Source organism: Sus scrofa, chromosome 12, assembly GCF_054392235.1.
Source record: "Sus scrofa isolate SSC_HxYL_T2T_F1_AM1 chromosome 12, Sscrofa_HxYL_maternal_Yorkshire_Landrace_v2.0, whole genome shotgun sequence".
NCBI classification, from domain to species: domain Eukaryota; kingdom Metazoa; phylum Chordata; class Mammalia; order Artiodactyla; family Suidae; genus Sus; species Sus scrofa.
The window spans coordinates 40139563-40157971 of NC_139394.1; the positions used below are offsets into that span (position 1 = coordinate 40139563).

The following is an 18409-nucleotide window of genomic DNA, read 5'->3' on the forward strand; positions in this document are numbered from 1 at the left end:
AGCACATATTTGATAAAGGACTTGAATCCAGAATTCATAAGGAATGCTCAAAACCTAATAGTAACCTGTTCTTCCCACACACAAGTGAGAAAAATTTTTTTTTTTAATTTTTAAAAAATTGATTTTATTGAAGTACAGTTGATTCACAACGTTGTGTTAGTTTCTGGTGTACAGCGAAGTGATTCATGTATATGTATTATATATAATATATATATATATATATATAAAACAGAACCATAAGTCTGTTCTCTGTAACTGTGATTCTGCTTCTGTTTTGTAGATTAGTTCATTTGTGCAAATTTTAGATTCCACATATAAGTGTCTTTCTCATTCCGACTTAATTTAGTATGATAATCTCCAGGTCCATCCATGTTGCTGCAAATGGATTATTTCATTTTCTTTGTGGATGAGTAGTATTCCATTGTGTGTGTGTGTGTGTGTGTGTGTGTGTGTGTGTGTGTGTGTGTGTGTGTGTGTGTACACGAGCGCACATCCCATCTTCTTTATCCATCATCTGTTGATGGACATTTAGGTTATTTCCATATCTTGGCTAATGTAAATAGTGCTGCTATGAACATAAGGGTGCATGTACCTTTTTGAATTATAGTTTTGACCGGATATATGACCAGTGGGATTGCTGGATCATATGCAAATTCTTTTTAGTTTTTTTGAGGAACCATCATACTGTTTTCCATGCTGGCTGCACCAATTTACATTCCCACCTGCTGTGTAGGAGATTTCCCCTTTCTCCACACCCTCTCCAGAATTCATTATTTATAGACTTTTTAATGATGGTTTTTCTGATTGGTGTGAGGTGGTGCTTCACAATAGTTTTCATGGGCATTTCTCTAATAATTAGCAATGCTGAGAATCTTTTCATATGCCTATTGGCCATCTTTATGTCTTCTTTGGAGAAATGTCTATTTAGATTTTCTGAAGTGAGTAAAAGATTTGAACAGACATTTCACCAAAGAAGATATGTAGACTACAAATAAATACATTAAAAATGTTCAACAGGAGTTCCCGTTGTGGCGCAGTGGTTAACAAATCTGACTAGGAACCATGAAGTTGTGGGTTCGATCCCTGCCCTTGCTCAGTGGGTTAACGATCTGGTGTTGCCGTGAGCTGTGGTGTAGGTCGCAGACGCGGCTCGGATCCTGCGTTGCTGTGGCTCTGGTGTATGCTGCCGGCCGCAGCTCCGATTGGACCCCTAGCCTGGGAACTTCCATATGCCACGGGAGCGGCCCAAGAAATGGCAAAAAAAGACAAAAAAAAAATGTTCAACATCATTGTCATATGGATATGCAAATTAAAAACACCATGACTACCACAACTACCTATTACAATGGGTAAAAAAAACAAACAGATAAACTTGACAATTTCAAGTCCTAGCAAGGATGCAGAACAATTGGAATTCTTATACGTGGCTGAAGTGCAAGATGGACCAGCCACTTTGGAAAAATGGTTTGGCAGTTTCTTATAACCATACATTTACCACTTGACCCAGGAATTCCACTCCTGGATATTTACTCTAGAGAAATAAAAACATAGGGACACTCAAAAAAGTGTATGTGAATGTTTATAGTGACTATGCATAATCATCAAAAACTGGAAACAGGAGTTCCCATCATGGCCCAGCAGAAATGAATCCGACTAGGAACCATGAGGTTTCGGGTTTGATCCCTGGCCTCACTCAGTGGGTTAAGGATCTGGCGTTGCCTTGAGCTGTGGTGTAGGTCGAAGACTTGGCTCAGATCCTGCATTGGTGTGGCTGTGGTGTAGGCTGGCAGCTGTAGCTCCTATTTGACCCCTCACCTGGAAACCTCCATATGCCATGGGTGCAGCCCTAAAAATCAAAAACAAAACAAAACAAAAACTGGAAACATAAATGTCTCTGAATTAACAAATTGATAAGTTATGGTACATCCATACAGTGGAATACTACTCAGTGAGATAAAGGATTAAATTATTAATACCCAACTATACTCAACTATACCTGAATATCAAAAGTAATTATGCTGAATGAAATAAGCCAGACCAAAAAAGAGTACACCCTGGATGGTTACATTCGTATAACATTTTGGAAAGGCAAAAATATAGAGTCAGGAAACAAATCAGTGGTTGCCAGGGCCTAAAGGATCCCTAAGAAGGATCTTAAGGGAATTTGTGAGACTAATATAATTGTCTTATAACTTTATCATAGTGGCGGTTTCACACTATATGCACTTGTCAAAATTCATAAAATGCACACAACTGCACACTAAAAATTATGCTTTTCACCATTTGGAAATGAAATCTCAATAAACCTTACCATACCCCAAAAGACTTATACACAGTCTTATTACAGATTTTAATGGTCACCCTTAAAAGTATAAGTTCCTTTATTTTTCCTATGAAAATACTGTATCATAACTAAGAAATCAATAAGGAAAATAAAAATTTTTAATCAAAATGTAAAATATTTGTAATACAAAATCTATGTGCTTTAAAACAAATAATGTTAAATATGGACAGTATTTAAATGTTTAGTTATGTTAGCAATTTTTTATCTTTCTCACTTTTTGATTTTGAGTTAAATGTCAATAAAAGGTGGTGTTCCCCCCCCCACGCCAGAGAAATAGTACTGTTTCGTTTTTCCTTCAAATAATGTTGATGCAGTTTCTCAGATAAACCCAGCTTGCCACCTTCAGGCAAGTGAAAGATTTACAGAGACTGTCACCAGAGGCAGAATATTAATTTTGCAGATTTCTCAATCATCCATAATTAATAATACCTTGTTCACTCTATTAGTGTCTTTGTGAGATTTCCTCTATCCAGAATCTTACCCTGGCATTTACTGAAATCTTTCCAACTTTCCAAGCTCAGTTCAAATGCCATTAACTCCAAAAAGCCTTTCTTCATCACTCTAACTGGTTTTTCCTCCTATAAATATTTATCTCCATGACTACCTGAAGATAATGATCATCTCTTACACATATTTTTATGCCTCTGTATGGCTATTTAAAAGGATGCATAATATAGGTTTACTGAATGAACACATGAATGAATGAATAGGGAGTTAGAGTTCTCACCGAGCTTTTATTTGAAAGAGATCTTATTTTACTGAGAGAATAAGGGAAATGCCACACATTCATGTAAGATTATACGCATGTGTGTAAAGTATCAATTTCATCGACAATGACTAAAAGTGTCTCAATTTTTATTAACCTCTCAGTTAAACAGTATTATTGATGAATGATTAAATGACTGCTTGGTAAATGGCCTTGTGATACTTACTCAAATTTTTTTTTTTTTCTTTTTGCCATTTCTAGGGCCGAACCCAGGGCATGTGGAAGTTCCGAGGCTAGGGGGTCTAATCGAGCTACAGCTGCCAGGCTACACCACAGCCACAGCCACGCCAGATCAGAGCCACATCCACGACCTACACCACAGCTCACAGCAACGCCAGATCCTTAACCCACTGAGCAAGGCCAGGGATTGAACCCGCAACCTCATGGTTCCTAGTCGGATTCTTTAACCACTGCGCCACGAGAACTCCCTCAGATCTTAATATCTGGACACTGAAAAGGGGGAAGGGCGGGAGAGGGGCGGCAGGGAGGGAGAGAAGAAGATATGATGATGATGTTTTTTACTTTCGCACTAAAATGTGGGTACTTTTTTTTTTTGGCCTTTTTAGGGCGGCACCCACAGCATGTGGAGGTTCCCAGACTAGGGGTCAAATTGGAGCTGTAGCTGCTGGCCTACACCACAGTCACTGGATCCTTAACCCACTGAGCAAGGCTAGGGATTGAACTCGTATCATCATGGATATTAGTCGGATTTATGAACCACTGAGCCATGATGGGAACTCCCAAGGCGGCTTCTTCTATAAGTTCTATGATATGCTCATCTATTTTCTTCCAAATGTCTAAATCGATAACATCCTACAGGCACATTAATAGAATATGTAATAGTGGCATGGGGTCCACTACCTCACTCATATTGTTTCTGTCTAACTTTACCTGGTTTAGGGATTGAGCTTCTTCTTCATGCTTCCATTCCTTCCAGAATTTACAAGCTCCCCTCTCTCTTTCCAGGCCTACGTTCATTTCCTCTGACCCACAACGGGAGCTCCAAGGGGGCTCATCTTCTTGAATTCCTTCCACTAGAACTTTCTAATGAAAGCCCTCTCACTCTGAGGGCTTTTTATTCCTCCAATCTGTTTTCCCTTTCTCATTACAGTCTCCCTTCCATCTGCCATCTCTAGGCTTAGTCTTTCCTGTCTGAGAGAGGTAATAACTAGTTCTTCAAGAATGCACAGAAGGCTCTGATCTTGGCCTTTTTGCTCTGGTGAGGGCTGGGGAGGAAGAAAGACCCTTCATTTACAAGTAAGAGAAATAAAGCAGGGAAATACAGAGGACCAGTCAGATTCATGTTTTGTGATACAATTCTGACACAAATGAAGATTTATTATACCTACTTTGACTAAAAGTTTGTTCTCTCTCCTCCAGGCCTGCATCCATTCTCAAAATTTGAAATTGCTTTTTCTCCCTCATCAGTACCTCTATTTCAATTCTCCTAAACACATGTTCTAATTGTACCCCAATAATTCCACTGACTGTGAATCATCACACAAACACTGTAGCAGCAGCATCTTTTTCAGGCTATTCTCTTCTCTCCTTTCATTTACCTTAGCTGATTCTAATTAGACATCTCCCAATGCCTTACATACATTTTCAGTTTGCTAATTCTCTTCCCACCCACTTACAATCTGGCTCCTTTCTGCTTCTCTTTACCAAAACAACTATTGTTTTAGTGAAATTCATGGATTAAAAAAAAATTCATGTACTTTGACACCATTGCTCACTCTCTTTTCTTGACTTACTGTTAAAATTAGCTCTTTACATATTGCCATTTATCTCGTGTTTTTGACTTTCTGGATTTTATTGTACTAATATCTTTGAGAACTTTCCTTTCTGCTCCAGTTATTTCATTAAAATTTTAAAATTTTATTAAAATTTCATTAAAATTCTATACTCTCCTTTCTTTTCTGAAGAAGAGTTAAAAATTCTACTCCATTTTGGTAAATCTTTAATATTGAGACTCCTTCCTGTTTTCGGATGCTCAGAAGCAGGTTGCTTTGATTCAGTAACATTTTGAAAGACTGATTATGAGCAATAGCAGTAGGGTGCAAGGTATACTTCTCTTACTTCTTTGCATATCATTTCTTTCAGGTTTTCCTTGTGACCCAAAGATAACATGAAATAGATTCAATGTTGCTGGGAACACTGACTTTTCTTCTCAGATCCAACTCATGTACTTTCCATTTTCATTCTATGTTTGTATCTTGTTTGCCACTGTAGTTTGTAAACTCACTAGGCAGGAAATAATTGTTGATCTTTCAATATGCAATAGCCCTGAGCATATTAATGGCAACATATTTTAAATGTCCTCGTTTTGTTTTGTTTTGTTTTGTCTTTTTACCATTTCTAGGGCCGCTCCTGCGGCATATGGAGGTTCACAGGCTAGAGGTCTAATCGGAGCTGTAGCCACCGGCCTTCACCAGAGCCACAGCAACTCGGGATCCGAGCTGCATCTGCAACCTACACCACAGCTCACAGCAATGCCGGATCCTTAACCCACTGAACGAGGCCAGGGATTGAACCCACAACCTCATGGTTCCTAGTCGGATTCGTTAGCCACTAAGCCACAACAGGAACTCCTAAATTTCCTTGATTTTTAAAATCAACATTTGAGTTTTTCACTTTTACTTTTCTTTATTCTTGGCTTGCAGGTTTTATTCTGGATACTCTCACTAGGTGGTTCTCACATGAGAACAGAGTCATTCTCTAATAGCTGATTTACAAACATTGGAAGAAAATGTATTAGCCACCAAGATTTAGAGAATTCCATCTCCCATTATAGTATAATGGTTATTTTCTTTCTTTTCCTTTTTTTTTTTTTTTTTTTAGGGCTGCACCTGCAGCATATGGAAGTTCCCAAGCTAGGGGTCAAATCGAATTGGAGCTGCCATTTCTGGCCTACACCACAGCCAGAGCAACTCGGGATTGAAGCCAGGTCTGCAAACTACACCACAGCTCACAGCAACACTGGATCCTTAACCCACTGAGTGAGCCAAGGGATGGAACCTACACTCTCCCAGAGACAACGTCCTTAACCTACTATACTGAGCCACAACTCGTGATTTGAATATTTTGAATTTCTAACAGAATCTGGGAGGTTGGGAGATTCTCTTAAAGGATGAGAAAAATCTGGGATGTCCTTCTCTTACCAGATTTATTCTTGTAGCTCCCAGGCTTTGGCGATATAAATTTGTTAGAAAGTTGTTCTCACTCAAAATATGACAAACTTGCATTTTCAGAGATGTTAACCCGTCCCCTCTAAAAGGAGTTGGTATTCACAAATTTTTAATGAGCACAGAAAAATCTTGGGGTCCAATGACATCATCTGAAGGTTGGTCAGATAGGAGAGTAGTAGCCTTTAGTTAATGCACAGTGACAGCTTGCATTGTTTTCTTCAGCTGTAAGTGTTGGTTCATTTTTTTTTTTTTTATCCTTTTTACAGCTGCACCTTCGGCATATGGAAGTTCCCAGGTCCAATCAGAGCTGCATCTATGCCAGCCTACACCACAGCAACAGCAACGCTAGATCCACAGCCACAAAAACACCAGGTCTGCAGCTCACCACAACGCAGTATCCTTACATAACCCAGATCTCACTGAGAGAGGCCAGGAATGGAACCCGCCTCCAGTTCGGGTTTGCTACTGCTGAGCCACAATGGGAACTCCAGTGTTGGTTAATTCTAACAGTAGGAATGGTTGAAAAGTCGGAAAACAACCTTCTTGCACAGATTTTGTTATTACGACTGACATCACTTAACAAAATTTTAAGGTTCTATGTCAGGAAGACTGCTCCCCAAATTGCCTTTCTGAAAAAGTCACCCCACCCTTGATTGTTGTATATCTTTTAAACTTTTCAGCGCTTGTGGTTTCCAAGGAACCCACAGCCATTAAAAGTGAGCTTAACTCCTCTGCAGATCAATCATTCACTCATCCACCCAGCAAATTCAAAAACCAGCCCACTTCGAATCACTTTGCCAGGCTGAACGTTCCATGATTTTCTGAAGTTGCCGCGCTTGCATCTATTTGGGGAAAAGGGAAAGAAAATAAACATGGAAATAAATTAAAATGCAGGATCCTGCGAAGGGAATGTAGAGCGTATGCGACGTAAGTTTTGGATCCTATGGAACCAGAAGTTCGGCTCTGCAACTCGTGGGATGTATGCCTTAAACGGGTCAATTCAGGATACGCAAAGTGACAATATTATGGAACACCTCTAGTAAGGTTCCAGCTCCTGGCAAACGGTCACATAACGTTAGGTGTGTGAAGGTAGGCTAGGCTTGCAGGGACCACTGAGCAAAAAGGTGTCCCGTGCCCTTTTGCGCATAAGAAGAGAAACAGGAGGGAGCGCTTCCGGACCTCGGGGCTGGCTTTACAACACCCGCGCAGCGTACACCTTCAGGCAGCGGAGGACACTCCGGGGTGGACCGTCTGCTCGCAGCCGCGTGGCGCGGGTTGGGGAACTGCTCGCCCGCCGCGCGCCAAGTCAACGAACATCTGCCCCTCCCCTTGCTCGAGTCGCACGCGCGGAAGTAAACACCTCGACGTCATCAGGGCGCGTCTTCGCCTTTCCCCTCCCATCTCCTCAGATCGGTGGACGTGCTCACCTCCGCTTGGGGCCAGGTCTATGTCCCGGTTTCCCGCCGTCGCGGGCAGGGCGCCAAGGCGGCAGGAGGAAGGTGAGCGCTCAAGAGACCTTCAGGAAGAGCGGCCTTCGGCTGTTACCATCGCGGATAGAGGTGCGGTCCGCGGGACACTACGGAGGCCAGCGGGAGTTAGGGCATGGGGGGGTTTGGGAAAGATAAAAGTCTGCCTTAGGCAGGCAGAGAAGAGTAGGGTGGAGGTTGTAGCGTTTTTGTCGCCCTCCAAGCGGGAACCGAACTTTGCGTCCAGTGAGCACTTTGGTCTAGAGGGGGGCGGTCCCAGACGCAAGTTGGGTGAAAACCCTACTGGGGTACAAAAAAGTGAACCCCAGCGCAGAGACGCGTTCTGCTCTTAAATAGGCTCATAAAGCCTTTGTTCTCTACCCATTTCCCCCCCCCCCCCCCGCCCCTTCGTCGGGCCGCCAGCCTGCCTTTGGGTACGGTATGAAGGGAGCCAGTTTCCAGGAGCCAGTTTCCATGGTTACCCACCACTTGGCCTTCTGGGATATCAGTCACTCTGAACAGGGACCTAACTTGAACCATGAATCAGAAGCAAACACAGGTGGCTTTTAATTCAGCTGAGAGTTTTTCTTCTGTGTTCCGGTTTTGGGTGTTTTGTTTAATAAAATTGGCTTTTGTGTTTCTGTATAGGTGTGTTTGCAAATACTTTGCCTTATACTAGGCTTACTCTGGCAGATACTTTGAGTCATGCATTAGCAAATGCTCAAGTTATTAGAGCTGACTATAAAGTTGCATTGGGCTTATAAAAACCCTTACTTGCAAATTGGATGTGAGTGATTTAACTGAGAAGTCATGGTTTGAGTCTTTCTAGCCCTGAAATTCTATTGTCGTTCTCTTTTCATTTCTGAGAAATTGAGTTAGTGATGTTTTTACAGGTCTTTTAATTTATAAACTTTTTTGTTGTTATTACAGAAGAGAAAGGATGCACATCACAGGAGGGAGGAACTACTCCAACTTTTCCTATTCAAAAACAAAGAAAAAAACTTATTCAGGCTGTGAGGGACAATTCATTCCTTATTGTTACTGGAAATACAGGAAGTGGTAAAACAACACAACTTCCAAAGTATCTATATGAAGCAGGTAATTTTATTCTGGGGTAATATTGGGAGTATTTAAAAAATATCCCCCACCCTTTTTTTTTTAAAGGGCCACACTGGTGGCATATGGAGGTTCCCAGATTAGGGGTCAAATTGGAGCGATAGCTGCTGGCCTACTCCACAGCCACAGCAACTAGGGATCCAAGATTCTTAACCCACTGAGCGATGCCAAGGATCGAACCTGCAGCCACATGGATACTAGTCAGATTCGTTTCCTTTGAGCCACAATGGGAACTCCAAAAATTTCCTATTCTTTTTTTCTTTTGGTCTTTTTGTCTTTTTTGGGCTACACCTTCAGTGTATGGAGGTTCCCAGGCTAGGAGTTTAATCGGAGCGGTAGATGCCAGCCTACACCACAGCCACAGAAACGCCAGATCCGAGCCTCATCTGCAACCCACACCACAACCTGGATCCTTGACCCGCTGAGGGAGGCCAGGAAGTAAACCTCATCACTCCTAGTTGGATTCGTTTCCACTGCACCATGATGGGAACTCCCAAAAATATCCTTTTCTTAAAAGCTAATAGGGAGGGAGTTCCCGTCGTGGCTCGGTGGTTAACGAATCCAACTAGGAACCATGAGGTTGCAGGTTCAATCCCTGGCCTCACTCAGTGGGTTAAGAATCCAGCATTGTCTTGAGCTGTGGTGTAAGTCGCAGATGCGGCTCGGATCCCGTCCCTCATTGCTGTGGCTCTGGGGAAGGCTGGCGGCTACAGCTCCGATTAGACCCCTAGCCTGGGAACGTCCATATGCCACAGGTGCAGCCCTAGAAAAGGCAAAAAGACAAAAAAAAAAAAAAAAAAAAAAAAAAGCTAATAGGGAGTTCCTATTTCTGGCCCAGTGGAAATCAACCTAACTGGGATGCATCAGGATGCAGATCCCTGGCCTCGTTCAGTGGGTTAAGGATTGGTGTTGCTGTGAGCTGTGATGTAGGCCAGCAGCTGCAGCTACGATTCAACCCCTGGCCTGGCAGCTTCCATATACCCCAGGTGTGGTCCTAAAAAGACCAAAAAAATAAAAAATAAAAAGGAATGAAATGGGAAAAACCTGATTAAAATATGTACATTTAGAATGGTTATTAATATGTTGTCTTATTTTTAATTAGTACTTAAATTTATGCAAATGTAATACAAGGTGGTATTAATCTGTAGAGTTTTGTTTTGTTTGGAAGTTCCCAGACTAAGGGTCGAATCAGAGCTGTAGCTACTGACCTATGCCACAGCCACAGCAGTGCGAGATCTGAGCTGCATCAGCAACTCGGGATTCCCAGCCCACTAATTGAGGCCAAGGATTGAACTCAAATCCTCATGGATACTAGTTGGATCCATTTCCACTGCGCCACAATAGGAACTCCCTAGAGTTTTCTTTTAGAAATACTCTTAACAGTTTGTATTGATTGACCAGAAACAAGTTAGCTGTAATGGGAAGCAATTGTTAACATTTCTGTGTTTTTTACCTCTGGTTTTGATAGGGTTTTCACAGCATGGCATGATTGGTGTGACTCAGCCACGAAAAGTAGCTGCCATATCTGTTGCTCAGAGGGTTGCTGAAGAAATGAAATGCACTTTGGGATCCAAAGTAGGATACCAAGTTCGTTTTGATGATTGCAGCTCTAAGGTACAAAAGCGTTGTTGGTTTAAGTACTATAATCCTATAGGTAGAACAGAGAAAGTTATGAAAAATTTCAGCTTCAGGAGTTCCCTTCATGGCTCAGTGGTTAACAAACCAGACTAGAATCCATGAGGATGTGGGTCTGATCCCTGGCCTCACTCAGTGGGTTAAGGGTTTGATGTTGCCGTGAGCTGTGGTGTACGTCGAAGACTTGCCTCGGATCCCTCGTTGCTGTGGCTGTGGTGTAGGCCGGCAACTGTAGCTCCAGTTAGACCCTTAGCCTGAGAACTTCCGTATGCTTCAGGTGCAGCCCTAAAAAAAAAAAAAAAAAAATGCAACTTCAAAATTCCATTTACGTTTTAAAGAAATAATGCCTCAGATTGGAATTAATGTGTGTTGCCCATTGTTAATGGTGTAGTTTCGGGATGTCTATTTTATCCCATTCTTTCCCTTCTGAATTAGTTTATATGACAGGTATGCTGATTTTTCATAGGATTCTCTTACATATTTTAGCTCTAAGGATCCTTGACATGTAACTCATATTTGTATTCTTTAAAAATGTTTTTATTGTAGAAAATGTACTGTTTTTACCATTTTTTAATCGTTTTCAGGTGTATAATTCATTGGCATTAAGAACATTCACAGTGTTGTGTAACCATTATCACTCCCTATTTTCAGACTGTTTTCACTATCCCAAACAGAAAGTCTGTATCTATTAAGTAGTAACCTCACATTACCACCCCCCCCCAGTCCCTGGTAACTTGTTTGTTTGTTTGTTTTTTGCTTTTTATGGCCGAATCTGTGGCATATGGAAGGTCCCAGGCTAGGCGTCGAATCAGAACTGCAGCTGCTGGCCTATACCACAGCCACAGCAACGCCACATCCAAGCTGCATCTGTGACCTACACTACAACCCATGGCCGCATCGGATCCTTAACCCACTGAGCAGAGCCAGGAATCGAACCCACATTCTCATGGATACTGGACTGGTTTGTTAACTGCTGAGCCACAGTGAGAACCCCCGCTGGTAACTTCTGTTTTACTTTCTGTCTCTGTGTCTTTCCATATTCTAAGTACCCTGTACAGGTGAAGTCATAACAATATTTTGTCCTTTTTGTCTGGCTTATTTCATTTGGCTAATGTTCTTCTTACTGTTCATCCATATTGTATGTTGTACTCTTGATGTCCATGAAAAACTGACAGCTTAATTAACAAAATCAGTAAGCACATGTTTAGTGAGTGTCTTCTATCTTCACGGCAGTAGTTCATAGTTAAAATTCATATTCCTTCAGGATTTCTTAATCCTGTACCAAATATAAAATAGTACTTGATTTGCATATGGTCCCTAATAGGAGTGGCCACCAATAGTGACACAGAATGACTCCCCAAAATACTTGCCTTTGCCTTCCTAGTGGTCACTGCTAGAGATTTTTTCTTTCTTTTTTTCTTCCCTCATTTCATAGATATCACTGCTGTAAACTCCTCTGGACCTTAGTTTCACCTGTGTTTTTTGTTTGTTTGTTTTGATTTTTTTTTTTTTTAAGGGCAGCACATGCAGCATATGGGAGTTCCCGGATAGGGGTTGAATCGGAGCTGCAGCTGCTGGCCTACACCACAGCCACAGCAACATTAGATCCAAGTTGCATCTGAGACCTACACTGTAACTCTCATGACAATGCCACATCTCCAACCCCCTGAGCGGGCCAGGGATCAAGCCCTCGTCCTCATGGATATTAGTCAGGTTTATTACCACTGAGCCACAATGGGAACTCCTCATCTTGTTTTAATGCTAGTCAGCTGACCCTATTTTTGTAATAGGAACATGGACAAGGAAGAAAAGAGTGAGAGGAAATGGTATATATAACCATTTCCCCTACCTTTTCTCCTGAGTCCTCTAAAATAGCTGCTAAGACAGGTAGATGAATCCCATTTCATTATTGTTTCTCACAGCTTGCTCACCTGGAGTCATTACATTATTATCTTAACTACTTTCCACTGACTTCATTGTATTTCCTTGTTGGTCATTTTTGTTGCTTTACCCCAGAATATCCACCTTAGTTCCATATCCCTGTCTCCGTATGAATCATAAGTTTCATAACTTACCATTCATATTATTATACATGTTATTAAGCTATTTTATGCATTCTTTTATTTAGTCAGATTAGTCTGCTTACTTAGTGTCTGTACATTTGGGGGAAAATTTTACGTTACAAAGTAGGGGTGAAGTTCTGTGATTTTACTGTTATATATATGTTAATATATCCTGCTGTTTGAACATTAGGAAACAGCAATCAAATATATGACTGATGGATGTTTACTGAAACATATTCTGGGAGATCCAAATCTTACCAAGTTCAGTGTAATTATTTTGGATGAAGCCCATGAAAGAACTCTAACTACAGTGAGTATTTCAATATATTGGTTATTCATTAGACAGTTTACTTCTTTGGGGTAGCTTTGTATTCTCCCAAAGTGAATCGCCTTCTCTTACATTTTAATCTATTCAAAACGGAATTCTTTGATTAGAAGAGCAAAATATTTATAATAAATTGGTTGTTAGTTATACTTGTAACAGTAGAAATTTACTTTTCTTTCAGGACATCTTATTTGGTTTATTGAAGAAGCTGTTTCAGGAGAAATCTCCTAACAGGAAGGAACATTTAAAGGTTGTAGTGATGTCAGCAACTATGGAATTGGCCAAACTCTCTGCATTCTTTGGAAATTGTCCAATATTTGATATACCTGGAAGGCTTTATCCAGTCAGAGAAAAATTCTGCAATTTGATTGGTCCACGAGACAGAGAGAATACTGCATATATTCAAGCGGTACTATTTGGCATCCTTCCTTTTTATGTCTTGTTTATATTTATGAATCTAGTTGAGTAAATAGTTTGATAATTCATTTGCTCTCTGATATTTTAATGGCCACCCTCATAGGTTCTAAGGCTTTTGAGAACCAAATTTAATTTTTCTGTGGAACTAGGGGAGGTGGTTGGTGGAGGCAGGGATGACTATATTTCCACTGGCAAATTATGCTTGTGTTTCTTGCTTTAGATTGTGAAAGTGACCATGGATATCCATTTGAATGAAATGGCTGGAGACATCTTGGTTTTTCTGACTGGTGAGCATTCAGTATCAGGTTTAAAGATTTTACCGTTTGTATGAGAGCAGTGTGGCAACAGAACCCTTGTTGGGAAATCTAGATTCTACTCATGTTATCCTAGCTTTTTTATGATTATCTGAGTAGCTTGAGATATTATATCTGTTATAAGACATGTATGATAATTCTGCACTGCCCTAAAAAAACACAAGTCTCATTAGTAAACATGTAAAATACACTGACCTTTTACTAGAAAGATACTAATGGTAAAATATTAATATTTTTCTTACTCTATCGTATATAGAGTTGTTACCACACTAAACAGTCCTGGACCTGAATGATTAATTTTGTTATTTTGTTATTTTGAAAGACAGCCTTCTAGCTCCTTTCTTCTTTGAGTGGTGGGATGGTACTGTGTGGTAGCAGTACATAAGATGTGGCATCTATGTCTCACAGAAAAGCCTTTTTTGGAGCTCAAAAATAGAATAGTTAAATCTCAGGCTGGTGTGATTCTTCAAGTAGCAGCATCCTGCTAACAGATATGAGTCATTTCATGGCTCACCTCCTACACTGCCTTGTACCGATGTTAGAAGTGAGACATTGTAACAACCTCTTTGGCTTTTTAAGGTTACCTAAGCATTTTGAGATACACCTAAATGCAACATCTCCTGGGCTAGACTTCTCTGTGTTATGATTAACTTTATTGATTCTTCCTCAGATACCGTATTAGCAAGATGAAAGGCTTAAAGACTATAAACATTTATTTCTTTAGAGATTTAAACAGCTCTTCCTTCCTTTCTTTCTTTCTTTTTTTTTTTTTTTTTTTTTTTTTTTTTTTTTTTGTCTTTTAGGGCCGCACCCGCGGCATATGGAGGTTCCCGGGCTAGGGGTCCAGTTGGCGCTGTAGCCACCGGCCTACAGCAGGGCCACAGCAACTCGGCATCCGAGCTGTGTCTGTGACCTACACCACAGCTCACGGCAACTCCAGATCCTTAACCCACTGAGCGAGGCCAGGGATCGAACCCGCAACCTTGTGGATGATAGGTTCGTTAACTGCTGAGCCATGATGGGAACTCCTGTTTCTTTCATTTTTTTTTTTTTTTTTTTTTTTTTACTGTTGAGATTGAATACTGCTTGTGTGTTCATCTATCTTAGATCAAATGAGAGATTTAAAAAAAATGTTATGCAGAACTGAAAATCTAGAAGGTTTATTTTGTTTTCATTCTTAGATTTTGTTGTTCAGTTGCTGACATTTTCTTCCCTCATTTCAGGTCAGTTTGAAATCGAAAAAAGTTGTGAGTTACTTTTTCAGATGGCAGAGTCTGTTGATTATGATTATGATGTGCAAGATACCACTCTAGATGGCTTGTTAATACTGCCATGTTATGGATCTATGACAACAGGTAATTCTTTACTAGAATAGAAAATTGGGTTTTTAAAAAACTTTATTGGATAATCATGTCTATACAGAACAGTACACAAATTCTAAGTGTTTAGGACAATGGATTTCACAAAGTGCACTCACCTTTGTAACCAACACCCAAATCCAGAAACAGAGCATTAGTAGAACCAACCAGGATCCCTTGAAGTAAGTGATTTTTTTTCTTGAAGTCTTTCCGTGTTCACTTTTTCAAGACCTTGGACATCTGTCCGCCTTACTATTAAGAGTAGGCTGTGTCCTTTCTCAGCAGGAGAAAAATATCATTGGTAATTTTTGGAAATTAGGGCTATAATTCCTTGATAGTAGTATGATAAGTCTAATTTGCCACTGCCATGGGCTTTCTAGAAATCTTACCTATCCATATTTATCTGAGATAAACCAGTAGATTTTCTTTTTTTTCCCTAATAGAAATGACTTTCAGGACTTTCTCTTCTTTTTTTTTTTTTTTGGCAATGCCTGTGGCATGTGGAAGCTCCTGGGCCAGGGCTGTACTTAAGGCAATGCCAGGTCCTTAGCCTGCTGTGCCACAAAGGAACTTCATGGATTGTTTTCTTTTTAAGTAGCCATACACATTAGACTACTTTTTGAGAATGTATTGCTTTTTTTAGGTTCAAAGAGCAAATGCAAACTAATATTAGTTCATAATAAATTTTGTTGAATGAGGTTTAGAATTTGTTTTGTAAAACTATTTTATTATGGAATTTGACTTGTAAAACTGAAGGAAAATTAATCTGTAACCTCCTATTTGGAGTTTGATTGGGATTGGGATTTAATGCACAAAGCATTTAAATGTTTTTATATTTTATGAGTTTTTTTTTTTTTTTCCTTGAGTAGATGATTTTTATCTTTGTATTGGTAAAAATGTTCAGGAATATATGTGTTGGTAAATAACCAGACCATGTGCTGTTTTGGAAATACCTTTTGTGATGATATTGGGCCCTTGCTCTTAATATTGAAATTTGTCTTTAGGTTTTTACATCTTCAAGGGAATTCATAGGGTCATTATTAGATATTTAAGGTTCTCATTGGTTTTTGGAGATATGATCTACTAACTTTTTTAGAATTTTCTTTGTAACTGATAGGTAATTCAAAATCTTAGCATTGGTTTGTTAACTTTTAACAACAAATATATATATATATTTCCTTTTTCTATATAAAGTAAATAATTTCATTCTTTCCTTCTTATTGCCACATTGAAAATAATGTTCTGTATCTGCCATTGCTTCTTTATCTTCCTGAAATCCAGTTTTTATAGTATTAAAGGTTGCTAGTACCTCCTGTTCTTCAGATCACATGGCTTTTTTCTATTCGTTTGTATTTTGGTTTTGTATTAATAAGAAGTTTCCTTAAATGCTGTTGTCTAGGGTAATTATTTGGTTCTCCTGACAACTCCTTGTTTTCAAAGACTGCTACCTTCCCACCCTCCCTGGCCTTTGTTCCCCTCTAAATGTGACTGTTTCCTAAGGCTTCATCCTTAACTTGCTGTTTTCTTAGAATTCTCTGTTTTGGAGAGCTTGGGTGCTTGGATTCACCTGTCACTTTTTGCGATGACTCCTAAAAGCTGTCCCCAGCTCAGCCTCCTGCACTCTGGACCTCCTGGGCCTCACAGGGCTTTTTTGTCTGAGCATCATCTCACCGTAGATCATATGATTCAAACAAATGGCAACTCCTACATGTTTTCTTTTATTTTTGTCTTGTCCACCTCATTCATTTTTCTTTTTTCTTTTCATTGTCATCATAAGAATCAGGATCCTCAGTTTGCTTTCCTGAGTTCTTAACATGTCCTGCTAACTTGTTTTCCCTGATTTAATTTACTCTCCTACTTGCTGTGGTAAACGTAACCTTCCAAAAGCACAGCTGTGACTGTGTCAGTCTCCTGTTGGGTACTGTTAGCCATTTCCTATTGCCAACTGACTTAAAATGCCAGCTTAATAATTTGGCATTCATTATCTTTCAGTATGACTTCAACCAGCTTTCAGCCTTAATATCCAATGTATATGATTCTCTTTGTTTGTGTATATGTGTAAATGGTAAAGATGTGGATTGGGTATGAGTAGAGCCATTACTGAAAGGTTTTGTTTATTTATTTTAGTTTCCCTTCTCATTCCAAGGGCACTGTAAGGGTGAGCTACTGGTGATTCATTATGAGCATAATAATATTTATTGTAGCAGTTTATAGCAGTGCAGGGAGACATTGTTATGGAGCTTGATGAAGTACTATATAATAGGTGAGGCAGAGTTGGATGAAATAGGGAAAGAGTGGCAGGTTCCTGGGGTCTTAGGCTTTCTTTTCAAGCCTGTTAAACACAGTCAGTGCTTATTTTCTTTATTATTGCTGCATTGGCTGGTGGGGAGAGACATTATTATAATATTATTTCCTTTATTTCCTGTTGACTTCAGGAACAGAAAACTTGCATTTGGGAGTGAGGAGAGGACAGGAAGATTTCCTGCTTATAGCCTATAATGAAGTGGGTTCAAAAATGACCCATATCTACGTTTAGTAAATAGGTGAAAATTATGAGAATATTTTATATTTGCTCTTATTTCTGGGCTGTATCCGTGAGAGTAGCTTACTGTTTTAAAGTCATCTTGTTTGTTTTTTTGTTTTTGTCTTTTCTAGGGCCTCACCCTCGGCGTTTGGAGGTTCCCAGGCTAGGGGCCTAATCGGAGCTATAGCTGCCGCCTACACCGCAGCCACAGCAATGCAGGATCCGAGCCGCATCTGGGACCTACACCACAGCTCATGGCAACACCAGATCCATAACCCACTGAGCGAGGCCAGGGATCAAGCCCGAAACCTCATTGTTCCTAGTCATATTCGTTAAACCACTGCACCACAATGGGAACTCCTAAAGTCATCTTGAAGTACCTTAAAATGTCTCCCTACTTGACATAAAAAAATTCTCATCTGTCAGATGTGGAGAGGTGCTGTGGTATCCCTTCTTCTACCAAGGTTATAGGACCCTGCTCCCTGGGCTGAACGCCCCCTGACCCCCACCCTTTGTGATGTTTGCCCAAGCTCAAAATGTAGAAGGTATATTTGATTCCTCCTGCAACTTTGTGACTCTTTGCTATTTCCTGAACTTGAATTCCTCTTTTCCCTTTTATTCTCTCTTGTCACTGGTGGAAATCCTGCTCTTTTGTTCACAAGTGCAGCCAACTCCATAAAAACTTTTCCTGATTTCCCTCCTCACAGCTGGCTTTTATCTCTTCTTCCTTTGAACCTCATTGTTCTTTACTTTACCTCTTGTGACACTTAACACATTTATCTTGTGTTATGATCATTTAATCCCATCTATGAGGTTGTGAACTTCTTGAGGGCAAGTACTGTATGTTGAGAAAGTCCTGATTAAATATTTATTAAATTGATTTACTGATTTAT

General features: G+C 40.1%; 1 protein-coding gene and 1 long non-coding RNA gene across 9 annotated transcripts in view; one reads left to right on the forward strand and one right to left on the reverse strand.

Moving 5' to 3' along the window:
* Nucleotides 1-5750: 5750 nt before the first annotated feature.
* On the reverse strand, nucleotides 5751-7644 carry LOC146398205 (uncharacterized). Its single transcript, XR_014821282.1, has 2 exons — nucleotides 7515-7644; nucleotides 5751-7140 (listed from the first exon to the last, which is right to left on the reverse strand). It is a non-coding gene; the product is annotated as an uncharacterized LOC146398205 (long non-coding RNA).
* A 61-nt stretch (nucleotides 7645-7705) lies between these two features.
* DHX40 (DEAH-box helicase 40) overlaps nucleotides 7706-18409 on the forward strand; it is a 46889-nt gene continuing 36185 nt past the window's right edge. For 4 of the 8 annotated variants that reach the window (XR_014821277.1, XR_014821278.1, XR_014821281.1 and 1 more), the window contains exons 1-7: nucleotides 7706-7857; nucleotides 8695-8862; nucleotides 10349-10494; nucleotides 12769-12888; nucleotides 13085-13312; nucleotides 13541-13607; nucleotides 14858-14989. Coding sequence is in view for 3 of the 8 variants with exons in the window: in XM_003131664.6 (XP_003131712.1) it covers nucleotides 7746-7857; nucleotides 8695-8862; nucleotides 10349-10494; nucleotides 12769-12888; nucleotides 13085-13312; nucleotides 13541-13607; nucleotides 14858-14989 (973 nt within the window). In the remaining 5 variants the exon portion in view is untranslated. Of the gene's footprint in view, nucleotides 7858-8694; nucleotides 8863-10348; nucleotides 10702-11354; nucleotides 12889-13084; nucleotides 13313-13540; nucleotides 13608-14857; nucleotides 14990-18409 lie in introns of all 8 variants that reach the window. The other 4 variants (XR_014821279.1, XR_014821280.1, XM_005668994.4 and 1 more) reach the window with 2 other exon arrangements.